The 23,411-nt window shown below is 38.4% G+C and overlaps 1 protein-coding gene across 9 annotated transcripts in view; it reads right to left on the minus strand.

Moving 5' to 3' along the window:
• Positions 1 to 376: 376 nt before the first annotated feature.
• PANK1 (pantothenate kinase 1) overlaps positions 377 to 23,411 on the minus strand; it is a 48,852-nt gene continuing 25,817 nt past the window's right edge. For 7 of the 9 annotated variants that reach the window (XM_072870109.1, XM_072870107.1, XM_072870106.1 and 4 more), the window contains 6 exons: positions 19,711 to 20,063; positions 10,415 to 10,668; positions 7,949 to 8,125; positions 7,427 to 7,550; positions 2,559 to 2,684; positions 377 to 1,909 (listed from right to left, as the gene is read on the minus strand). In XM_072870109.1, the coding sequence (XP_072726210.1) occupies positions 1,850 to 1,909; positions 2,559 to 2,684; positions 7,427 to 7,550; positions 7,949 to 8,125; positions 10,415 to 10,668; positions 19,711 to 20,046 (1,077 nt within the window). In that variant the 5' untranslated portion in view covers positions 20,047 to 20,063 and the 3' untranslated portion in view covers positions 377 to 1,849. Of the gene's footprint in view, positions 1,910 to 2,558; positions 2,685 to 3,738; positions 4,949 to 7,426; positions 7,551 to 7,948; positions 8,126 to 9,369; positions 9,521 to 10,414; positions 10,669 to 19,710; positions 20,064 to 23,411 lie in introns of those variants that run through there. The other 2 variants (XR_012043780.1, XM_072870110.1) reach the window with 2 other exon arrangements.

Below are 23,411 nucleotides of genomic sequence, written 5' to 3' on the forward strand. Positions count from 1 at the left end.
TTAAAAAAACCGCAACATATAAACCAATCCTTAGTTGCAGGCAAAACTTAGCAAACAAGCTTAAAGTTTCATTTTGTTCATGAAAAATTAGAGGCACTGAGCAGAACTATCCCCACTAATCTCAAGCTCAATATTATATGAAATATCAACTACAACATGCTAATTGTCTCACGTTGTAGTTTACAATCTATGAAAAAGTCAACTTCAAGCAGGCAAAAAGCTTCAGAGACCAAAGCAATGTAACAAAGAGTAAAAAAACATCAAGAACCAAAGAATTATAATGGAGATAACTAGTCATATATGTCACAAAACAAGTGCTATGTATTGCACAATTGATTTCAAGAAATGAATTCCACAGATACATTAAAACCGACAAAACAGTAGTGGTCTTTATTTCCATCAGACAAGTTAACACTTCGGTTAGTATGAATTTATTTCAACATTTGGGAGATACGGAAATTAATGACTATTAAAAAAGTGAAATAAACCCCCTTCCAAAAATATATTGGATAATACACATGTCTGAATTTTATGCTGTCCCTCTGATGAGCCCTTTACATTATGTGACATCACATACAGTTTTGCAAGACAAAATAATTTATGGACCGGTTTTCAGCCTCTGATTTGTGAGCCGTCATGGTGTCTAAGAAAAGCAAGTTTATACATGCTACGCAGCAACCTAAGTACATAGATTTCAAAGGGGTCTCAATTCAACTGGAAAAAAAAAAAAATCTAGAGAGGTCCACAAATCAAAAAAAGGTAGAAAACACTGTATTGGAATAAACACTCAAATCTTAGTGTCCTGGAGGGGAAGTTAACATTAGCTTAAAACCAGAAAATACATTAGTCAGTATTTTCCTAATTTTAGAAACTGGGCTTTGGATAATGCAGTTATCAGTTGTTTTTGATTAAGATCAAGTTAAAAATTGCAGACTACAGAAAAGTCTTCAAATAAATGAAAACAAGTCTCCTCCCTTTGTCATCTAATGCCAAGCATGTACCATATAAATATCTGTACTACAGAACTCTTCATATAGATCAGAGATTTTCAAAAGAAACAGGATTTCATTTTAGTGTTAAGCCAATAATTAAAATTTTAGTTTGCATCTTGTTTAAAATTTTTAATATAGAGGAGAATTAGTCCCGCAAAAACAGTTAGCAGACTGTTCCTGTTGGAAGTCATGACTACTGAAAAATTACAATCTTAAACCCCGTGCCCTTGCCAAGTTTTCTCAGAGTATTGCCAAGAAAGTAGTCATGTAGTCACAGAAAGCTTGTAATTTTTTTTTTTTTTTTTTTGGGGGGGGGGGGGTGTAGGGAGATGTTAAATAAAAGAAGTGTCTCATCTAATGAGGAAAGGAAAGGCAAAAAAAATATCAATGACTAGTTTTCACAGTAAAATGCATCAGCTTTGTAGTTTCATTTGAAACCAAGAACAAATCATGAAACGTCATGAAAATAAGATAAAAAATCTCCTAGAGTGATTACTAAATGAAGTTAAAATTACCACACTAAATCAGTAAACCCCAGAAGAAAAGCAGATACCTCATATCACAGGTCCTACATTAAACAATATCCGCTTTTTAAAATAAATCCATAAAATCTGTATGTTTGGCCACCTTGCACATTTCTCCCCTAAAAAATACAGTGTACAGAAAAAACCCCTCATTATTCCCAGTATGAATTCTGAAGTATAAGCTCAAAACCCAGAAGTTAAAGATCAGCTAAAAGGATTTTAAATTATTTACAAATCCAGCAGGTAGAACTACCATAATGGCTTCATTTCCGTCCTTGTAGTGGCTTTCACTCTTATCCAGCAGCATCTGCAGTAGGAATCTCATCAGCTTCATCACTGATCATCTGTCATTTTAAGCAATTCTAGAAGAGCCCCAACCGCTCCAAAATAACCCTTTAAACAAGGCAAAAGCAAAACAAAACCATTCAAATTCCAAAATAAGACATAAGCATGAGCATTGAAAGTCTTCAGTTCTGTTAAGGCAATTAAAAGACCTTTCTTGTAAGATCAGCTCTGCTGTGCCAACTATTGGCTGTATCTGAGTTATGATTTAATATAATCTGCTTTAGGTCCGAGAAAGGACCTTATACCAGGAGAAATCTTACATAGTTCTCCGAAATTGTCAAGAAAGAAGAAGTTACAGAACCACTATAATGATGCTGTAATTGAGGCAGGGCAGTTTCCATTATGAACACATCCATCGGACAGTCACCTCAAAATTATGCTTACAAAAATTAATTCTAGTTGAGGGTTATATATCAGACCACACAAATGAACATTGTTGGTACTAGGGTCAGAAAGCAAAAATAAGAGATGTGCAACATTTAGCAACAAATATCACAAGATTAGTGATCAAGCCAGGAAGTTAACAAGGGGCATTTTCAAATAATTTGTAACTAAATTATATTTAAGCAGACCTTAATTTGTGCATTCATTTCAAAGCAATGGCATTGAAATTCTCCCTTTTAACTTCACCAAGTCAAGAACCACAACATTCTTGTACTTACAAATAGAAGTAAATTCAACATATAAGTTTCCTTACCTCATGTTCCAAAAACAGAGCTTTCAGCTGTCCCTTGGACCAATAATCCATAGCATACGCTAGCACCTTCATAGAAATCATATTAATTCTGAGAAAGTTGCCAACAAATACCACCTTGTCAATATTCTGTAAAGTAGACCAGCAAAAATTATATTCAGCTGTGTTATTTGTCTCATTCAATATGTACTTCTGCCTCCACTATAAAGTTAAATGGAATTTTGGGTTACATTAAGTTTTCCGACTGAAAAGTCAAAAAAATAATTGCAGTTACTGACTGCTAAGTAGAAATGTTTCAAGAAAAAAAAAGTTTTATTCCAAAGAAAGTGAGAGGCTATTATCACAGATGGTGAATATTTTCTTAAAAGCCCAGGACCTTCCCAATATGAACAGGATTATGAGTGTTTTGTGGTTTTGGTTGTTTTGTTTTTTTAATTGTATATGATGTGGCTGCACTGAAGACATCTTTTCCCCCTGCTTGTTAAATGAAGCAACTTTTCAGAGATCACTATGATTATTAAATCTAGATGGAGAACCTCTGAAGGGTATCTGAGAAGGATTACATTAGAGATGGGAAGCAGCATCTTTCCTTATCTGGACTGTGGTTCCATTTTCAAAAAGCAAGCAAAAGATGGCCACCATGATACTTGACATGTATTGCATTCCTTTGTTTCAAAGCTCACTTGAACTCAGTTTTCGTATAGAACCTTCATTTTTGAACAATCAGCACTACACTGTCAGTGAGAAAGCCACACACTATCCTTACTTGTGTGCACATCAGTGCGTGTAAGCAACAGTTCCGGTGCTTAAACAATACCCATAACTATCTTACTAAGCCCAGTTTTGCCTGTTATGCACAAAAATGCACTTGCATTTTGAATTTGTGTACCATATCATGTTCACCATACACTAGAATAGGTCTAGAAGATTCAGGAAGAGGCCAAATCCTGGAGACGTAAGCTTTTACAGGACTCTTGAAGGAGCCCTAGAAATGTATCTTCAAGAGTCCTCTGCTGAAAGTTACCAGCGAAAATCTGCACAGGGGCTACAATTACCAAGTGTTACCTCTCTATATTCATCCAGCTCTAAAAACACTTGGTTCTGCAGCAATTACTTTGCTACAGACCGCAGTTTTGTCCTGTCCAGTACTGTGCATGTGACATACCACAGAGAACATCCTCACCTGAATACACTCAGTACTGGAGAGTGCTGATACCCAGCTGCAATAATTCATTCATCCAGTCTCCGATGACTGAGTTACATGTCTGATTGTCCTCAAACCAAACACATCAACACAAACTCTATTTAAATAATTCAGGTTTATAGTCATCTATCCCCTTAGACTCTGCAGTCACATCAGCATGCATTCATACTTGTTCCTAGGAACTTATATGGCTGAAAATAAGAACTCAAATTTCAAAAGGCTGCTCTTAAACATTGCCAAGAGCATTTTGCATCCTCTGACAAGGCAGTTTTGTCTCTGAAGTGATTTCTGACAGAGGAGGAGCAAACATGTAACTAATTAATTTCCTGTAATGCAATACCATCAAATTGATTAGAATCTACATTTGAATTTCATTTTCATGAAATTTTTTTTTTTTGCTGAATATACACACAAAGCTACTGTTACCTGAAATTCAAGCAAGCAGTATCTAACACCGAGCATAAAAATTACTGAAAATTTAAGTCTAAAAATACTAGTCATATCTACCAGAATAGCAGAGTGTATATCAACATGCAAATTTAATATCAATTTTATTTTCCAACATTCCTTGACTTGACAAGGTTAAAAATTATGTTAAAGATGTAAAGTTTCCTAGATTTTTGAACGGAACTAAAAACAGCTTTAGCATTTTTCAGGAGTCGGAAAATGAAGAAATGCTACTTTTATCTCTTAAGGGAGTCTTGCCAATTTACTTTTAAATTGTTCACTGCTGAAATATTCAAAGCTGAAAGACAGAAGTCTTAAACTGATGAAGGGATGGTGATGAAATGCTTACTTAAGCTAACCAAATTACAACATCCTGGAAGAGACATGCACTCTACCACTCTGGGGTCTTGCTAAATTGTTCAACTACCCTGCAGTAGAAAGCTATAGTATAGCTTCAATACAGTATATACACATATTTGCCAATTTAATTGAATATGGGAATCTATATGAAAGATGCAATAAAAAAAATTTCTGCACGTATTTTTGCAAGAAGCCTTGTTCAGATGCAACTTACATGTTCTGCTAGTAGGCAAAGTATAAACCAGGGGGATTGGTTTCCTTTATGCAGTTCTGCTGTGCCTAGGACAGACCGTTTCAAATGATGTGTAGCCAAATGGTTCCAGACTATGGAATTTTTCTACCCTATTGCCAACTTTGTGCAAGCAAACTTTGCTTTGAAGTCCTGCAGACAGAATATTTCATTTATTCCCCAGCCTCATTTTTTTCCTGCACATATGCAAGTCATTTTCAACACAATATTAAAGCTGCAATCATTGAGGGGGAGAAGGAAAACACCCCCAAACTTATCAAAACTCATGCTTCAGGGCATAAATTGATTTTGTCAAAGAACCTAAAAGTGAGCTTCACCATAACCCTGATCTAATACACACAAACTCCACAAAATAATATATCATATTTAACTTTCTTTAACCTCTTATTTGGGCATTTCATTCATCAAGCTTAGTGAGAGTCAGAGCTGTATCTCCCAAAGGCAATTTAGGTGTCTAGATTATTTAGCAGAATGACAGCACTACTTTTTTTTCCCCCGAGAGCAAGCTATCTGGAGATTAGCTGACTTGCAATGATATATCATGTCTGAAATCTTTTTTAATAATATGTAAAGCTACTAAATTGAAGTTTTTTTCTCTAAAGCTACAGAATAAATTTAGTTCTGTTGGAGAAAGTCTACCTTGACATTGTCTGGGAAATGAGGAATACTTTACACATCAATCCACATTCCTCCACAAAATTCTACAGATCATGTCCAGTTTTTGAGTAAGCCTGCCCACAAAACAAAGATGTTAGGAACTTTTTCACAATGACTTTGAAGCATTAGTTTCATTAGTAGCCTATTTCCTCCTTTCAATGCATCGCATGTGGTTCCCTGCTGCAACTCTCCATGCTTTGATAGCCCTGTACAATGCTGCTTGAACTCCATGCCACAAGGCAACACTGTAAAGAAGCTGAAAGCAAAGAGAACACTGAAAGAGAATCATCCTGACTGGAAGAGTCAAATTGCCAAAAAAACCAATGTCTGTAGCCACTTTTCACGATGAAGGGAGGTTATCAGTGGCATTTGATACGGGCATACACTGAGTCTTGTGCTGTCAACATATTTTTAGAAGTGCTCTAGAAAGGGATATTATCAAACATAATATTTACTGGCGTACAAAATTATTCAGGAGAGTCAGAATTAAAAAAAAAAAAAGAACAGCATAGCAATGCTGAAGAGACTTACACCCAGTGACTGAGGAATAAAATGGCAGATTAAGTTTAAATTAAAAAAGTGAAATGACATAAATGGAAGGGGGAAGAGACAGAGAGACTTCAGTATTCAGACACAATGATAGGCTCCAAATTAGCCACCACCACTCAAGAAAGACTGTGGAAGGACTGTGAATAGTTTCTGAAAAGTGAGCTCCATGCTCACAAAAATAAAATATTAAGAACTATTAGTAAGAACACAAAATTTATCAATATGGCATCACATAAATTCACTGTGCAACCACACTCTGAATACTGCGTGAAGATCTGATCATTCGATCTCAAAATTAGAACCATAAAGAGATTAAAAAGACAAAATTAAACAGTGGAAAAGAGACACAGAGTGTCTTCCGCAGGAGAGGAGACTAAGCATTAGGACTTCCTGTCTTGGAAAGACCAAAAGGGAGATGTGGTAAAGGTTCATAAAAAAAACAAAACCAAAACCCACCAAAAGCACTAGTGATGAGTTATTTGCTATTTCTCATAAAGCAAAAAGCTAGATAGGACCCAATAAAGTAAACAGATGGCAGTTTGGTGAGTTTTTTGGGTTTGTTTTGTTGGGGTTTTTTTGGGGGGTGTGGGTGTGTTGTTGATTAAAAAAATTAAAAAGAAGCATTTTCTTCTAACCACAGAATGCTGTGGAGCTAAAAACATCAATGTATTAAAAAAAGATTAAAGTCATTGAGAGCAGACAAAAGAGATAAGTTACCACATAATAGTAAAGGATGCAATTTGCAGCTCAAAACACATGTCTAAATGTTTGGGGGTGGTTGTTTTTTTTTTTTTTTAAACTGCTGGAAAAGGTGTATGAATGGAACGATTCATCCATAACTATCATGCCTAAAGAAAAGAATGTAACAAGCATCTGATAGGTGCTTGAGGCAGGATAATGAACTATATTTTTCTTCTCTCTGACCCAATGCAACGGATCTTATATCTATCAAAACATTTAACACAATACACAGTTCGAACCCATCATGCTATGGAAATAAGCCAAGCAAAATACTATTTTTTAAAAAATCTGTCATGGTATAGTAAGATCTGTTAATAACTACAAGGTAATTGAGAATATTAATTTGGATTACAAAGGCATTAATATCTACATATTACAGCTTGAGAGCAACTGAACAGCTCTAGGCATCAATGGTTCAAGGAGATCTTTACAGTCAACTTTTCTCTCCTCTTCCCTACCTTGGAAGCTCAAAGTACCTTACACTTTGCATCAAAGCATGCACATAACACAAATCTCAAGAGTTAGGGCTCAACATTAAATATATGCATTCTTACCAAGGCCAGTTACACACCTACTATACCAGCAATTTGCATTTTTGTATTCTGATAATCTTACTACGTTGTTTCTAAAGGTTTTAAGTTTATAGTAAATATGCTATCTTACCTCATTCAATGCACACATGCGAGCAATAGAACCTATGTTGTTGGTGATGGTGACCAAAGTAGCTCTGGCCAAGTCCTCTTTACTGATGGAATCTCTCTTTTCTTTACTCATCATATGACCAAAGCTGTGTGAGGAAGATTATTCTTTTTAATATGAGTTATTTAAGGAGTGATAAAAGTCTTTAGAAGTTTTATCATTTAATAAGCTTTGCTTGGACTTGATATCCATCAATTTGAGACAGATATGAACACATGAAAAGGGATCTCATTGGAAAGGCAGAACAACAAGCAAACACACTTCTAAAATAACTAATTTAAATGGAAACAAACTACATCAAGCATTGCTTACACCTGTTAAAAAAAAGTAAGAAGTAGGTGAGAGATCTAAGGACAAACCACATGATACATTCAGAGTGACATTTCCACATGGACATAGTGCATAGTCCAGGGATTACGCACTCGGTTCAGCATGCACAGTAAGTTTCTCAAGGAACTCCTTAAAAACAGCTCAATTAAGATGTACCTTGAGGCTACAGCAGACCCTTGAAGGCCAAACCGCTCATAGTCTCCTCCGTAAATATCTTTCACCAGCTTATCCACATTGGTGCTGTCTCCTTTTGCAGCCATTTCTAGTGCTTCTTCAAACGTCTCACAGCCAGTCAGCAGACAGCACAGGCCCAGGAACGTTCCTCCTCCGAGACTAGAAAAGCACAGTTCCTTCAGACCAGCAGCTCAAACCAGCTTTTACCACAGCTCTTCAAACCCGTTTTCAACATGGTCTACACAGCTACCAACTACATCTTGCAACTCCTCCCTCAGAGAAGCGAAGACAGACACCCTAAATTGAGTTTCTATAACACAAATGTCACCCAGCGTGTTTTTAACTGAACCACTCTTAAGTCCTTAATATTTAAAACAGGAAAAATTATGCTAAATAAAGGGTTAGCTGAGAATAAGGTCCAATCCAACACCACAGATGTCAGTTTGCTATTTGTAGTACCCTAGCAAGTTTTCCTGGTGCAAGAATAATTAACCAGCACATCACTTAAGTCAGTGATGAAAGAATAAACAGCAATCAAAGCTAAATATCTATGCAGGGGCAGGCAGCCAAAACAGATTGTGTCCCCCTAGCCAGTGGTAGGAAGCAGTCTGGTTGGTTCCTGTTCAAAGCAAGGCTAGCGTCAGCCCTGAATGTCTCAGCCCTCCAAAGAACTCTGAGCAAGGAGCAGCCACTTTAATATTTTGCATGGACTCAAGTACAATATTCACTGACTATAAATTTAGCAGGGAGTATTTGACTGTGCGTAACAGGCTGCTAACTCATTTCATTAAAATTCTACTTTGGACTCTTCACCCTTAACAGACATGAACTTCAACTTACTAACCTCTACATCCTTCCTCATTCTTTCTTAACCCTTGAGAAAGTTAGCTTATTTGCACTGATTGCAGTCACACCAATTGGAGCCACTGTAAACAAGAGGATCAGTGAGACACCACACCTGCACTTCACGAAAAAGCACAGGAGGTCAGATAGGAACACCGTTCAGTCAGTGCTCTTGGATTATTTGGCATGTTTTCCAGAACACATGTAGTAGCACTAATATATTCAGTATCTGAACAGCAGGAAGCTCTGCACACCATCCACAAGACAGTATTGATTTCATCATCTATAACAAGTCAGCAACCCACTGCAGTCATGTTTTTCCTTTTGTAGTGGGGAAAGGATCAGAAGCACATCTACAGATATCAAAAGGGCTATGCTTGAAAAACAACCAGAATTGCAAGAAAACCAATACCTCTCCCATTCAACTTGCATCCACCTGTATTGTATATAGAAAAATGGCTCATGGCTACCACTGTGGCAAAGATATGCCCTAGATAAGGCAACAGAAGACACATATGCAGTCATGTGCAGTATACAGGAGAAATTTTATTAATACGTACCATGCACTGAAGAACAGAATGCAGCTTTGGAAGGGACAATAGCAAATCCAAAAAGCTTCTTTGGTGGTTGTTTTGGAAGGGGATTTTTTTAGGTTTCTGTTTTGGTGGTTTGTTCATTTTTAAGATTACAACATTACTAAAAATGAAGTATATCAATTTAGTTTGCATGTATGAGGAAAGTGTGATAGATTTATCAGTATTTTTACTACTAGTCTGGATGAAGATCTGTAACTAAAGTGGTTTCCTATAAGTAAGCACTGTTGCCATATCTATAGAGTAAACTTAAACATGCCCCAGGCTGTTTTTTGGCCTTGAGAACAAAATTCTGCATCCACACTACTGAACTCCTGAATTCCTAAACAGAGCAGTCACACCTAAATTTCTTACTAAACATAGGCCAGAGACCATTTCAACTCAGCTGTACCCTACAAACCATTTCAGACAGCACGAGATGACCCAGGCTGAAATCACACTAAGGACAAAGTAAGACTAGAGACAATTAGATTGTAGTCTTTACACGCTGGCATTCCTTAATTTACCAGCATGGTCCAAAGACTAGTACAATCAGTAAGGAAATGAGATCTAGTGAGATTCCTCTGCCAAAATCCAGTAGTAGCACGTAATTCTACAAAGTCTTCCTATATCCTGGATACATCCTAACTACTAAGCAAGAGGTTTTTGTTTAGCCCAAACATTTTTATTTCACTGCTCTGGCTGTTCTGGGGGATCAAAGCAGGAGAGAGAAGATTCATTTACTGGGACAGCTTTATTTGGTAATTCACAGCAAGGGATAGGAGTAGGTAAGAACACCAAGAGGAGACTAAGGCAGCTCTGAGGTTGAACAGATCAATGAATTCCCTGATGTAGACCCCCCTCTAAAGGGATCCTAGGATATTTCCAGTCTTGCTGCTGGTGGGCTTTTAAAAGAAATGGGAAGACAGGCACAATTCGGGGCTGCACCTACTAGTCACACTGTCTGGTTCTATCTGTTCAATTATTAAGGAGAAAAGAAAATAGAGTTAAAAGAACATAGAATTAAATTTACCTGGATCCTGTGACTCTCTTATAGTTGTCCTTAGAATACACAGCTAGGATGCTGACCCCTGAGCCTATGTTAACCAGCAGCATAGGATATGGATTATCAAGGCAGTAAGGCTTTTTCTGGCACTGTTCAGGATCTGTAGGATTTTCAAAATAATAGCACTCTGGTTGGCCATTGAAACCAACAGAATCAACATAAAGGAGGCCCTGGATCAAGCAGTCCAATTCATCCAGTTTATGGAGTTGTAGATCAGCAATCTGGAAAAGAACAACAAGAAATTAGTAAACAAACATTTCCTAGTATAATACAACACTGAGAAGGACAAAAGGCTCCGCTGAAGCACTTTGATCACTTTAATAGTAAGACATTATGCTATTTAAACAGTACAAAGATCTGTCTAATCATGAAGTCCAAAATAAAAGGAGTTCGCTATCTGCCTGACAACGGGTACCTCCCAAAACAATGGTGTGCTGCACAGTAATGTAATTTAGTTCCTTTGCCCTTTGACATATTCCCTGCTCTGCCAAGAGGAAGCATTCCCCCCCCTCCCACCCCTCAGTATTCTGAAGCAATACATTTCTTTCCCCTCATCCCCATCCCAAGAGGAGCTGTGTTCTGCAGCTTTTGGACAGTATCTGACACATGCCTGTACAGCAGCATTCATCAGGATGCAAAGTGCTTTAACTCATCATCCAACTACATTTCCCAGCAATTTGATGAAATATTCAATAGAAGCGTTAAGATCAAGGAACTTCAGTTAAAGAACAAGATAGTTAAAGCCTTACAAAGTGCGCATGCTTATATTAATATGCATTAAATATGCAGTGGATTGTGCTTAAAAGATTTGCATTTTTTTTAGTATGTGTCACCAGTAATCTGAGAGCTATTTCTTTAAATTATGATGAGCACTTTAAAATGCCTCATGAAAAATAGGGTATTCCCAATGTTTGGTGAAAAACAATATAAAACAAAGCCAAACAAAAATATTGTCAGGCCCATTCCCCCAACAAAATGTTCATAAAAATATAACTGTAACACAAGGCAGAAAAACAATTATAAGAACTTAAAAAAGACATTCCGTCTGAGATCTCTCAGGTCACCCATGACTGTACTTAAACAGACACATCTACTTGCCATAGCATTCTGTTTACTAGAATTAGAAATCACATCCCTTTCTCAAAATAGGATACAGTGACAATCTGTAGAAAGTCTCCCTCCAGATGACATTGAGCTTAGACTTGTGTTAGGGAGAGGAAAGGGAGAAAAAATACTAAAGTTGTCTGTCCAAACCCTGAGTTCATTTGCATCCTCACACCTGCAAAGTAGGTCTTACCTAACTCCACTTTCTAGCAGAAAAAACAACAGGGTATTAGGAACAAGAGAGAGGTACACTGCACAGAAGCTGATTCTCAAACATTTGCATATTGCAGGATGTTTTTATAACAGCTAATGGAGAAAATTTACGAGGCTAACTACCTTCTATTTTTAATTCTGGAAGCTATATTAAGTCACTATAAAGAGGAAAGATATTTCTGTGGAACGGGCATGGCCAATAGGTTACATTCTTTTGAGCTATTTAAATCTCTCCCCTTAAGTTTTTTCTCTACTTGTACATAGCTCTAACTTGCCTTAACTGAAAACCATTCTACTCTTTTGGTCTGTCCTTTTGTTATACTTGCTAGTCCTCAAATCCTGGAACCACAAAAAAGAGGTAAAACAAAAAAAAAAAACCAAACCACAAAACAAACCAGCAGTCTCAAAGACCTCAATATAGATCCAGTTATAGGACAATAAAGACAGGTGGAGATCATTTCTTCTTGTTTCAGTATTTCCTCCTGTAACTTCTGCAATCCCTTCATATTTTTCTCTTGGTTACCACATGGCTACACAAATTACAATTACAGAAATGCAGCATAAAGGACTTGAACTATTTGGCCAGCAAATAAAAAGAATAAACACAAATTGGGAGAAAAAGTTAAAGAAATGTTACAAAAATCTTAAGGCTACTTTACAAATATCTTGGATTCAGCAATTTCTTGCTATTAGACTGAGAGGAAAAGCTCCAATCAAGAGATATACAATACAAGGTATTCACATAATAAATGCTTCATGCACTCTCTCTCACAATGGACGTTGTATGGAGCTCGCTAAGCCATCACTCGTTAGAGGATTTATTTATTTTGCTAAAACTCAACTAATGTTGCACATAGCTAGTCAAAATAAGGAAAGATTCTATACCAACAATGATCTTTCTCTAGGTTATGTGCTGTACAGTCTCGATTTCCTCATCTTACTGTATAAGCTAGATGCAGCATGACCAAACACGATCTAACACAGGTACAGCATGCACAAACGTGCTATGAACCAGAAGCCTGCTATATAAAAGTAAGTCATGACCAGATTTATGGCCCCTACTGTCAAAACCTCTCTTCTCCCATAAGGCAAATACCCAGCCACAAGCTGCTTTTGTCTCATCCGTGTTACACTTTTATAAAGAGGCAAGCAAGCCTCAGTGACAGACCTTGCAAGACACAAGCAAGCAATACAAATTTAAGAGTAAAACACTTCTGGCATTGGTGCAAAAACACAGACAAAATCCTTGCTTCTACAAACTCTCCAGTCAGTCCACCAATTTTGTAAGGACAGAACAAAAGAAACTAATCAAAGGTTCTTTTTCAAGCACTAAACATAGAAGTTTTATTAGGTCCAGCCCTCCATGTATAAAAGACATACTAGAATTTGCTCTGCTTTTTATAGCTCTGTGCTATATTTAACAGCTGATACACTGTAAGTAGAAAAGCGCTATTACTGCTTTCTTTCATGTATGATATTCATAGCAGACTGAAAAACTGTTTTCCTGCGTTGTTGCAGCAGTCTGGTTTTCATTTTTGGAAGGAGCAAGACTGGCATCAGTATTCCACATCAATCTGCCTTCATTCAGAGAACCGCAAGCTCTGCAGCCACCAAACCTCTGAGGCTCCAAAAAGCCCAGTGAGCCACCACTGTTCTTGTTTCTAAACACAAATTAGGGCACAGTTGCAAGAAATGTAGTAACCCAGTCTTGTACAGAAGCCATGAGCACGCTAGGTTCACAGTTCCCAGTCCCTTTCCCTGCATATAGAACTGCCTTTTCTCTATTTGTTTCTTTGCTCACAATGACTCAAGCAGCAAAACTGCATCACAAAATAGATGTGCCTGTAAACATCGTAACTAATGTATGATTAGGCAAACGTTTTTTTTCTAGTGCCATCACCTGACCTACCATGCTCTACTTGTCCTCATCTTTCAGCTGTTCAAACCACTTGTCCTTGCAGGAACTGAAGTTTACATGCAAAAATGCAAAACAAGACCAGGAGCTGTGTGTAGAAGCACATGTTAATTGGATGATTTTTCTACAACTTTTTACAAAATGCATTTGCAGATATTTTCCAGCCCTTTACAATCCCTAATGAGAGGGCAGACAGCATAATGGTCAACTTATCCTGTTCTGCACTCCTGTAACTATATTCAGCACAGCACCTCTCTAGAAGTTTTACGTCAGAAAGTTGTGCTATGAGAGGAAAAACTGCAGAACAAAGTAGTATACAGGACCCTGGAGGGAAAATTTATGATGGTTACAGGGAAACCATATGTACATTTAAAAAAAAAAAACCAAAAAACCAACAATTTTTCTGCATTATAGCCAGACTGTAGAAATTCCCTTTTATTTTACACTGTTTTTTAAATACCAGGGTAGGGGAGGGAGAAAAACACTTTGGACCTCAAGGAGCTCTTCAGGACCATCAAAAGGAGGAACTCAGGACTTTAGCCATGTTTACAAGTGGGTACAACACAGCAAGGAAGCAGTGAAGAGTCCCCCATGACAGTTCAAACCTTAGCAACAAACTACCCAAACCCAGCCAATTTCAAAGATACACAAAAGGTCTATTGTTACTGCATACAGATGCTATTCTAAGAAGAATGAAAGCCCACCTCTTGTTGTACACTTGCAAGAAGTGCTGGAAAACAGTACTATCTATTAAAGTTTAGGGTTTGGGTGTGGTTTGTTGTTTGTTTTTGGTTTGTTTTTTTTAAATAACATGCATAACGTCAAACAATTTTTAGCTGTATTCAAGCACCAGACAGCATAAAAGGAAAAAACCATGGTACCAACTTGCTGCTGCTTTGAAGTATGGAAGCACAGAAAGACTTGGGTCACGTTTGTTTCTTTATGGGTGAGTAAATATTTCCACCTCAGCAAGCAAAACACGAAGCAGCCCAGTCCTCTAGAAGTGAGCTGAGGGCAGCCATGACATATATGCAGCAGGGCTGAAGCCTAATGGATCAACACTGGTATGCAAACATCTTTTCAATGAAGCTCCAGCTCATGAAAGCTTTCACCCAGTTTGAATTTTCACACTGTTACCAAGTTCTGGCGAGCTCAGGAATGTCCAAACCTAGATGCAGTTATGAGTTCATCTGCCTCTTGGACTTTCAATCAGAAATACAATTTTTTTTTCTGTAAGAAACTCTTAAGAACATAACATCTTGCAAGTTTTTAATTATCAATTACAGCAGCCTCATTTACTATATCACTCTGGCTTTTATATGCCTTCTGGGCATTGCTCCAGTTTTTATTTCTTATAATAGCTTATGGTCTAGCTTTTCCTTCCATCTCCCTCCCATTAACTCTCCTCCACTTTCATAAAGACATACTTTGCTTCCTTTATATTTTTATTGTCTTCACCTCAGCCCCCAACCCTGCTTTTTTTTGAGCTCAGATGAGGTAGTCCCCCCAGCTCATTCCAAACCCTGAGGCTGGGAAATATCCACTCACATTCAAACAAGACAAAGTCTAATGTAAGTAAAGGGTAAGCCCAGCATTCACTGAGGCACAAGAGAAGACAGACTCTGCACCAGCTTTGGGCATAAAAAGCACTAGTCTGGAATCCTCTGCAGAGGATCTGCCCTCTTGCCCAGCTAGCTGTAAGGATCTCTTCCATTCTCTTGACAGGGAAAAGATGCACATTGCTTCTCCCCATTCCCTCTGAAGAGTTTCTAGCTTCTTGCAGTGCTGGTAACAGAAGGTATCATGGTTACTTCACCCGTTCTCTGGATGCCACTTTCAACTCCAGCCCAGTCTACACACCACAGGCCAGCACCTATGGCCTGAGCAGCAGTGTCGCGCCGCCTCAAGCAAGTGAGGTGCAACAAGATTTTTGAGTGTCTTACACAAACCTAGAGCTACACAGCTTACTCATCCTACAACACAGGACAGTGAGCTTATTTGTTTTAAGATGAATACAGTCTACAAGTCATCCACAGGCATTCAGTTCATACCACAAAGTCAAGCCTTAGAATCAGCTAATAACTGGCACAAGGCAATCACTCTCCAACAGCCAAGCTTACTCTTAAAGCATTTTTCTTACAGGTTATGGGGAAGGTCAAGGCCTGAGTTTAAGTTTGTGTTGGTTAACAGATTTCCTTCCTCTCGTGCCCCAAATGTTCTTTTTTAAGTGATTTGTTTTTGGCCCAGGCCCTGCTTCCACTGAAACCAGCAGTAAAATTTCTATCAAGACAAGTCAGGTTCTGTAGGTGTCTGTTCAGGAAAGGAATACAAAGATCCCACCTTTGAGTCAGTGCAAGTGACAGGAATTTGCAATAGAGCAGGTTTTAGACAAAAGTCTGAATAGTCCTTTCTTCCCTCAACCCCCATGTATCATTTACATTGAGTTGCTTTACAAAACTGAGTGACAGCCTAAGAATTTATTCCTCATTACACTAACAGCATACTTTTGTGCAAGTAATGTGCGTGTGCTATTGTGGAGGAGTCACAGAGCACAAAGATTTATATTACAGGTACACAAGCAAGTAAGTCTATGTACTCCTTACTTTCACGGAAGTGATGTTACTTGAGCATTTACAGAATATGCGAGGTGACAGTACATAGTTGGGAAAAGGAGGGAGAATTATCAGAATTAAGTGACAGATTCATCCATGCCTTAACACCACTGTTACCTGAAAATGAAGTCAGCCAGCCATAAAGACCAGTCGTTTAGGGGCGAGAACCCAAACAAAAAACAAAACAACAAAACCAAGAAAAAACACCCTAAGCTGGAAACAGTCCTTGCAGTGAATTACTTACTGATGCTCTTCCATGAGCATTATGTATAACCATATGGTTGGTAAGATTATTTCTGTGGTCTAGTTTAATGAATACAGTCAGTTTTCCTACTTCTTAAGATCTGAATGCTTCCCCTAGAATGAATCAAATGATTTGCCAGCCTACCGATCATTAATTGCCAGCAGTCACCAAGCAGTCCATGGTGACTTCTCCAGGTCTCCTCCTCTCCAACACTGTGGATCGCATGAGAGGGAGGTCAGATAGCTAAACCTAGCTAGCTTTGTAGATTTAGTTGCCTTTCTATGGCACAGAAGGCAGGCTTAAGGTAAACAGAAGATGCCTCCCAATTTTATTTTATTTTTTAATACACAAAAGCAACAGAGAAGTCTACATCAAACCTATTTAAGTCATTTAGGGATTCAGAATTAGACACTGGAACAGGCAAGTAACAACAGGGTGTTTGCTTGTCTATTTTAAGGAGAAAAAGCTGCTGTAATCTTAGAAGGATTCCTTCTTTGGGATTTAAATGCTGTTTTGCAATATGTTGGATCTTTTGTCCTAAATCTCTGCAATCCTGAAAGTCCCATAAGCATTTAGAAATACCATGAAAGACAAATAACTTCAAAGCATGTACATAGGGAAATAAAGGGCCAGAACAAGAGCATGTTACCTATATCAGTTTCATGAGTTTCCTAGCATTTAGCCAGATTTTTAAAATGAAATTAACAACATTCACAAACAAACTTCAGTTTTTCCACATTGCTTCTAAGTAACAGAAACGGTAACATTTAAAGCCTCCTCCAAATAAGGCATTATACAATACTGAATCCTGCAACAGCAGGATATTAGACTTGGCACATGTTCTCTACTTCTACAGGTGCATTAGAGTGATCAAATATTTGAAACAGACATTTCAACACTTTGAGAGAGCAATCCTGAAGCTGTTGTCCAATGTCAATTTACAGTCAGCAGAACACACTGAGGTAGCCAGCTGCTGTTACAATGGCTAATGAAGTGTGACAATTTAAGTGCCAGTACCCACGACATTCAGCCCTTCGAGAGCGGTTAAGCAAGCAAACTTTCACTTAACGGATAGTATTTTGCTTCTGTAATACTCTATGGATATTACAGTTTCAGCCAAGAAATACTTGCTATAAAGGAAGGTGTGGAACTGGATAGCTGTAAGAAGAGGTGTCCAAAGCACGCACTTAGGTGTGAGTGCACTTCACTGATTGCTCTATGCTACAGAACAGCCCAGCCAGCCTTTATAGTGTTTTTCTTAAACTACCTACAAGTGTTGCAGCGAATGTTAACTAACACTACAGAGATGTGGGATCTCGTGCCTAAGTCCACCAGTAATTTGCTATGTGACCACATATTTTTGTGCAATAGCTAGCAAAACAGCCCTAACTTCAGTTGCTACATTGACTATATTGCAGCTGAGATGACAGAGACTGGTCCCTCACTGTAAATTGCATATTTATGCCAGGTAAAGCCAAAGCTATGGAGAGAAATGCCTAGCTGTGATAGCCACCAGGTAATTTCCAGTTCAATTCTACAGCTGTGGGAGCGAGGGACATGAACTTCCTTAAGTAAGCAACTCTAGCTGCTATTACATGATGCAGAAGAGATTAATTTGGGAAGACTGACCATTCCAAAGGGATAGTCAGCCTCTTCAGAAAGCCTCAAAGTGACTTCCCATTGTCACTAGAGAACATGACCTGAACATTCCCTGAACACATGGAAGGATGCTCAAAAACCTGAACTGAGGCCACATTGACTAGCACTAGAACTCACCTCCTACTGTGGTGCCAACATCCTTAGACAATGCGAGACAAACTAAAACTTTTGAGGACTCATCAGTAAGACCCTAACATGTAAGAGACTTGCAATCAGCCTAAAGGACAAGAAATCTGGTACTAGTAGTGGACTACTACAGCAATTCAGAAACTTGATAGTCCTTCATTAGACTAGCTGCTTCTATGTCCAACATTTACTGAAAATGATTGCACAACAGTATAACAGATGGAATTCACATTGATCTCTTACAGCATTCTCTTTCCCACTTAGGATCTTGGTCACCTGGTAGGTGAGGGGTATTGACAAAGAAAAAACCTCTTGTACTGCAGAAACGGATGCTTGGAGTTAAAAATGAAGCACACAAAGCCAAGAACTGCAGTCAACGGCAGTTGGTAAATCAGTATGATAGCTCCCTAGACTGAAGCAGAGATAGAAAAGCAACTAATGTAACCTGTCATACCCAGCAGCCATGCCTCACCCTCAAGATCAGGTCAAAAGCTAGGGACGGAAGTGTCAGACCTGCCTGCTGAGTAAATCATTCACATTAATCTTAGTGAGACTGCTCTAGTACAGGCAGACTAGTCATTCTTTTTCAGAAAATAAATTAAGATATGCCCCGGTAGAGACACATACACAACAGGCAACTGCCTCCCGAATGACTATTTCCTTCTAATGCAGTTTGTACAACGGCTCTCTATGCCTCTGTCGCCACAATCAATTTTTGCAGTGCATTCATTCGGGAGCTAGGACTATTGCTGAAGTTTATACAAACAGCAGTATCCCAATACTTCAGATTTACATCAGCTTCTGGAGCTCCCTGCACAGGTTATTCTTAAATTTTAAGGTACCTGGGATCTAGTCACCTCATAAACTGCCTTTATTGACATCACGTACTCTCAGAACTGAAATCAAAAGCTAGCTGCTACTGTCATGCTTCCATACACTGTTTCTCCCCCTGCTCCACACTTGGTCTTCCAGACTTAAGTCTGCTTGAAGATTAATACAAGAGGAAGGGAACCTGAATCTAATCTCCAGCCTGTACGGTTTCATTTCTGGTTTTCCAATAGATATCCAGTTTGCAAGATGAGTAGCTGTAGTCTCAGGCTTCTAGGTTGTCATAACATACCCTCAGTTGATTATAAGTACATCACAGCTGTACTCAAAAAAAAATTTACTGAAGACATCCTGCAAAGTAATACTTCAGTAGAATACCCTCCCCTGCCCCCTCCATGTTCTCAGCAATTCCACCAATTGACAAATGTGAATTGATTCTGTTAGTCTCAACCAGTTAGGATAGACAAAAAAATGTTATTTTCTCTGCAAGTTTTAACAGAAGGACTTCCATGCTGTTTTCCCAAAGTACTTCCCACTGAACCCATACGAAGTGTTCACATACCGTTCTAAAGTCCTCCTCAAACTTGTAAGCTCCACCTCCTGTGGCACAGAGCGTGGTGTGCAAACTGGAGAAGTTCTTTTCACTACCCATCTGTATGAACCTGTGCATAGCACAGCTGGGAAAGCGGATGAAGTGCAGGTTTCCTTTGCGTCCACACATAGTCAAATTTTTCAGTTCAAGATGGACATCGCGAATGCCAGTTTTACCATAGGCTGTATTGGAGGTCAAGTATTTCCTAATGCTTTTCAGGTTTTCCACCTCCTCCTGTTCCTCTTCTGCAGTAATGTCCTTAGGTTCAAAGTAGACCAGTTTAACCAACGTTCCACCAATATCCATTCCAAACCATGGAAACGCTAAGGACAAGGGGGTTGGGGAGGAAGAAAGAGAAAGTCACTATAAATATACAGGTTAGCCATATCACTTAAAACATTTGCTGAACAACAATTCAGTGCAGTCACAGTAGCAGCATCTGCTCCTGAATGCCGGTGGTCACTTATGTATCCAATGCACATGTGTTAAACACCTCTCTAAGTTAAGACTTCATAAAGCCTCAGTTAAGAAAAAGAATAAAGAAAAACTCAAAACACTCTTCTCTGGAGTAGCAGGTTTTAATAAAATGAAAATTTTTCCCAGGAAAACATTTTACTCTTCAGTCAGCACCCCTCGACAGAGCACATTTACTGCATTTTACTCAGTCTGATTCCCAGCACCAATTCTTAAAATAGACTAAGGAGGGGAGGAGGAACAAACAACCAAACAGGAGAATAAGATTTCTCAAGTCACATTCCCACTGCGTAACATCTACAATTGCCTTTCCAAGACCAGGCAGAATTTCCACAGTCACAAGGCTCTGTCTGAAGAGCAGCTATACATAACTCTCCCATTATGCTGGAATTCTGCAGACTTCAACCCACCAGAACTAGCAGCTCTTTTGGAACTACACCACCTGCACATATTAGCAGAAAGAGAATGAGCTGTTTTAAGTCCAATATTTACCACTGTCAGTCCTTTTCTTTGAGCATAGGCTCCCTTTGCTGGTATAGGTGTTAGCCTATCATACAACTATACAAGAAATGCCACTATTTGCTTCTCAGCATATATATATATATTTGCCACAGCTGGCCTAGGTTTACCAAAGCCTTTGTTCTGTTAATAGCAAGAGAAAATGACTATGGAGAACTTTATGAGGTAATGACTATGGTAATTTTATGAAGCAATAAGAAGTGAGAATACAAAATCTATACACAGGTACTGCAGAAGGAGGCAGCTAGTAATGTTTCTTAGAGAAGTTAAATTAAAAGTACTGAGTATGTGGCTAACATCTAAAATACATTTCTAAAATAGAAGTCAGTGTCATCTCCCTGCTTTAAGGGAGAATCAGACAGACTTGCTAGAGATGTGATTCTACCAACTAGGGCATCCCAACTTTGTGATGATACAAACTCCAAACCATGGACACCATATGCATTACTGATTTTTCTGCTAGTGAACCTAAATGTAAACAACCTGGGGCAAAGATTTTAATAAGCATAGGAGTTACTGATCACACTGTTCTTCCTCACGTAATCGCAGATCAGTATTAAGTTACTCAACTTCAGGCTGAAAGGAGCTTGGAATCTTTTACTTCTTACCACAAGGGTCTCAGCATCATTCTTGTCTGGCTGAATAATTAGAAAGTCTAAATTTCACAATTATTAATACACCCTCCCCCCTCAAACCAATCCTTAAGTGTCAAATGTTGAAAACTGTTATATTGCTCCACTGCTGTATGCCAAATAATTGAATCATCAGTTTCTCTCCCCTTTCCCTAAGGACAAGGCAGGCATAATGCATAAACTCCCATAAAGTAGCTTGCTTACAGTTCAGTTTTTCTAAGAGCACCTACTGTTATCTGTTGTAAAGCCTAATTTCTTTTCCCATGCCCTACAAACTGCAAGACACAAAGACACTGAAATGAAGTCTAATTTGAGGTTTGGGAAGACACATCCCATGCAGATGCATGAGAACTCCTGGAAATGGGAAGAATTCAAAGCAAGTGTTTTTAAAATAGGCTTTATTTTAAAGAGGAAAAATACGTTACCATACGCTAATCTGTAACTCAAATACTTTTGGAATTAGAAGGTAAGTATTTTAGCAAAATTGGTCTGGTCCACACTGTACAACGCTACAATGCAGTGGAGCTCAGGATGCCAATCCCATTAGTGATTTACACAAATCTTTATTTAACCTACTGAGAACTTTAATTACCTGTCCCATTGGAACAGTAAGTCTCCTCCACGGATGTATCTTAACTAAGCAAGCAGCAAGTTTAATTTTAAAAGGAGCATGGTTGGACTGTGCGATACAGAACCAGTCTGTAGCTAAGTGTAAGCCAACTTCCAATATTCTACATTAAGGGCATAAAATCTGCTACAATCTACCTGCACCAACAGTTGCTTTAAAGCTATAGTGTAGATTTAATCTTTAAGAGAGGGAAGAAGCATTCCATTCTCCTATCAAACACAAGTCCAGCAATAAAAGTGTTAAGTACTAACAGCTGAGTTATTCATAAACGACTGCCAAGACATTTACTTTTCTATCTTAACATTTTGAGGAGTCATAACTAAATTATTAACAAAAAGTAAGTACTGTAGAAAACAACTATGAAGTTACTTCAAGTCTGTACAGTTCTTGGGATAGGTACCCATAATGCTCACATTTAAAAAGCAAGCAGAAATACCAAAACACTTTTTTAGTTTATTCCCTCTGTGAATCTAAGCTCCTTTCATTTTGTTGCAAGCCAAACGGAGAGCTGCAGAAAGAAAAGAACTTTGCTCTTGGAACAGCAGCAGTTTTCTTCAGCACAAATAAAGAGCACAAAACCAGTCCACAACAACCGATATTTCAGTTACACAGAACAGCAGCTTAGCTGATGTTAGCAGCTGTGAAGAAACTAGCTGTTGGAATCACTTGCCATAAAGATGACAACTATTTTGACTGGTTGACCAATTAGGATAAAAACCAAGTCTCAAAGTTCTGACAAGTCCCACTGAAATTCATACAACTTTTGTACAACCGGAGTGACAGTAGAAACACTTCTGTATTCCAGTGATTATTTTAAAAAATTATTAATTGTATCTTTTGTTACTATCGGTATGTTCCAAAACAAAATGCACCACTGAAGCACCAACAGTTCTTTTCAGTATCTTTAGATACTGAAACCCACCTTAGCTGGTACCTATGCACTTCAACTTTCCTGGCACCAGTGAATGCGGTGCTAATGGGAGCATGCATGCAGACTGCAAGGTGCTCCTGGGTTTTGCTGCCTCCCTGAATACAGGGAGTAAGACCATTCAGAGGTCACCAAAACTATTAGGGCCTTCACTGCTACAACCAGGGCGTATGAAGAAAGTAAGGTATTTGTGTAGATACAGTCTCCATAGACTTGAGGGAAAAGAGGGGGAAAATTGTGATATTTTTTGTTTGTTTGTTTGGGTTGTTTGTTTGTTTTAAACTGGAAGTCCAGCATTTCATTGATAACCTGAATAAATGTCCAGTTTCTTGAGTTATTAAAAGCCAGGAAAGCAAGGAGAAGAAAGTGAAATCTGTCACATCCACATCTTAGGCTGATAACAGTTATTCAAAACGGTGTGATTTACTATGAAAAATGAAGACACTGGATATGTTGCAGAAATGTTTTCACAGTGTAAAAAATGCATGTC

This window comes from Ciconia boyciana, chromosome 8, assembly GCF_034638445.1.
Source record: "Ciconia boyciana chromosome 8, ASM3463844v1, whole genome shotgun sequence".
Classification (NCBI taxonomy): Eukaryota; Metazoa; Chordata; class Aves; order Ciconiiformes; family Ciconiidae; genus Ciconia; species Ciconia boyciana.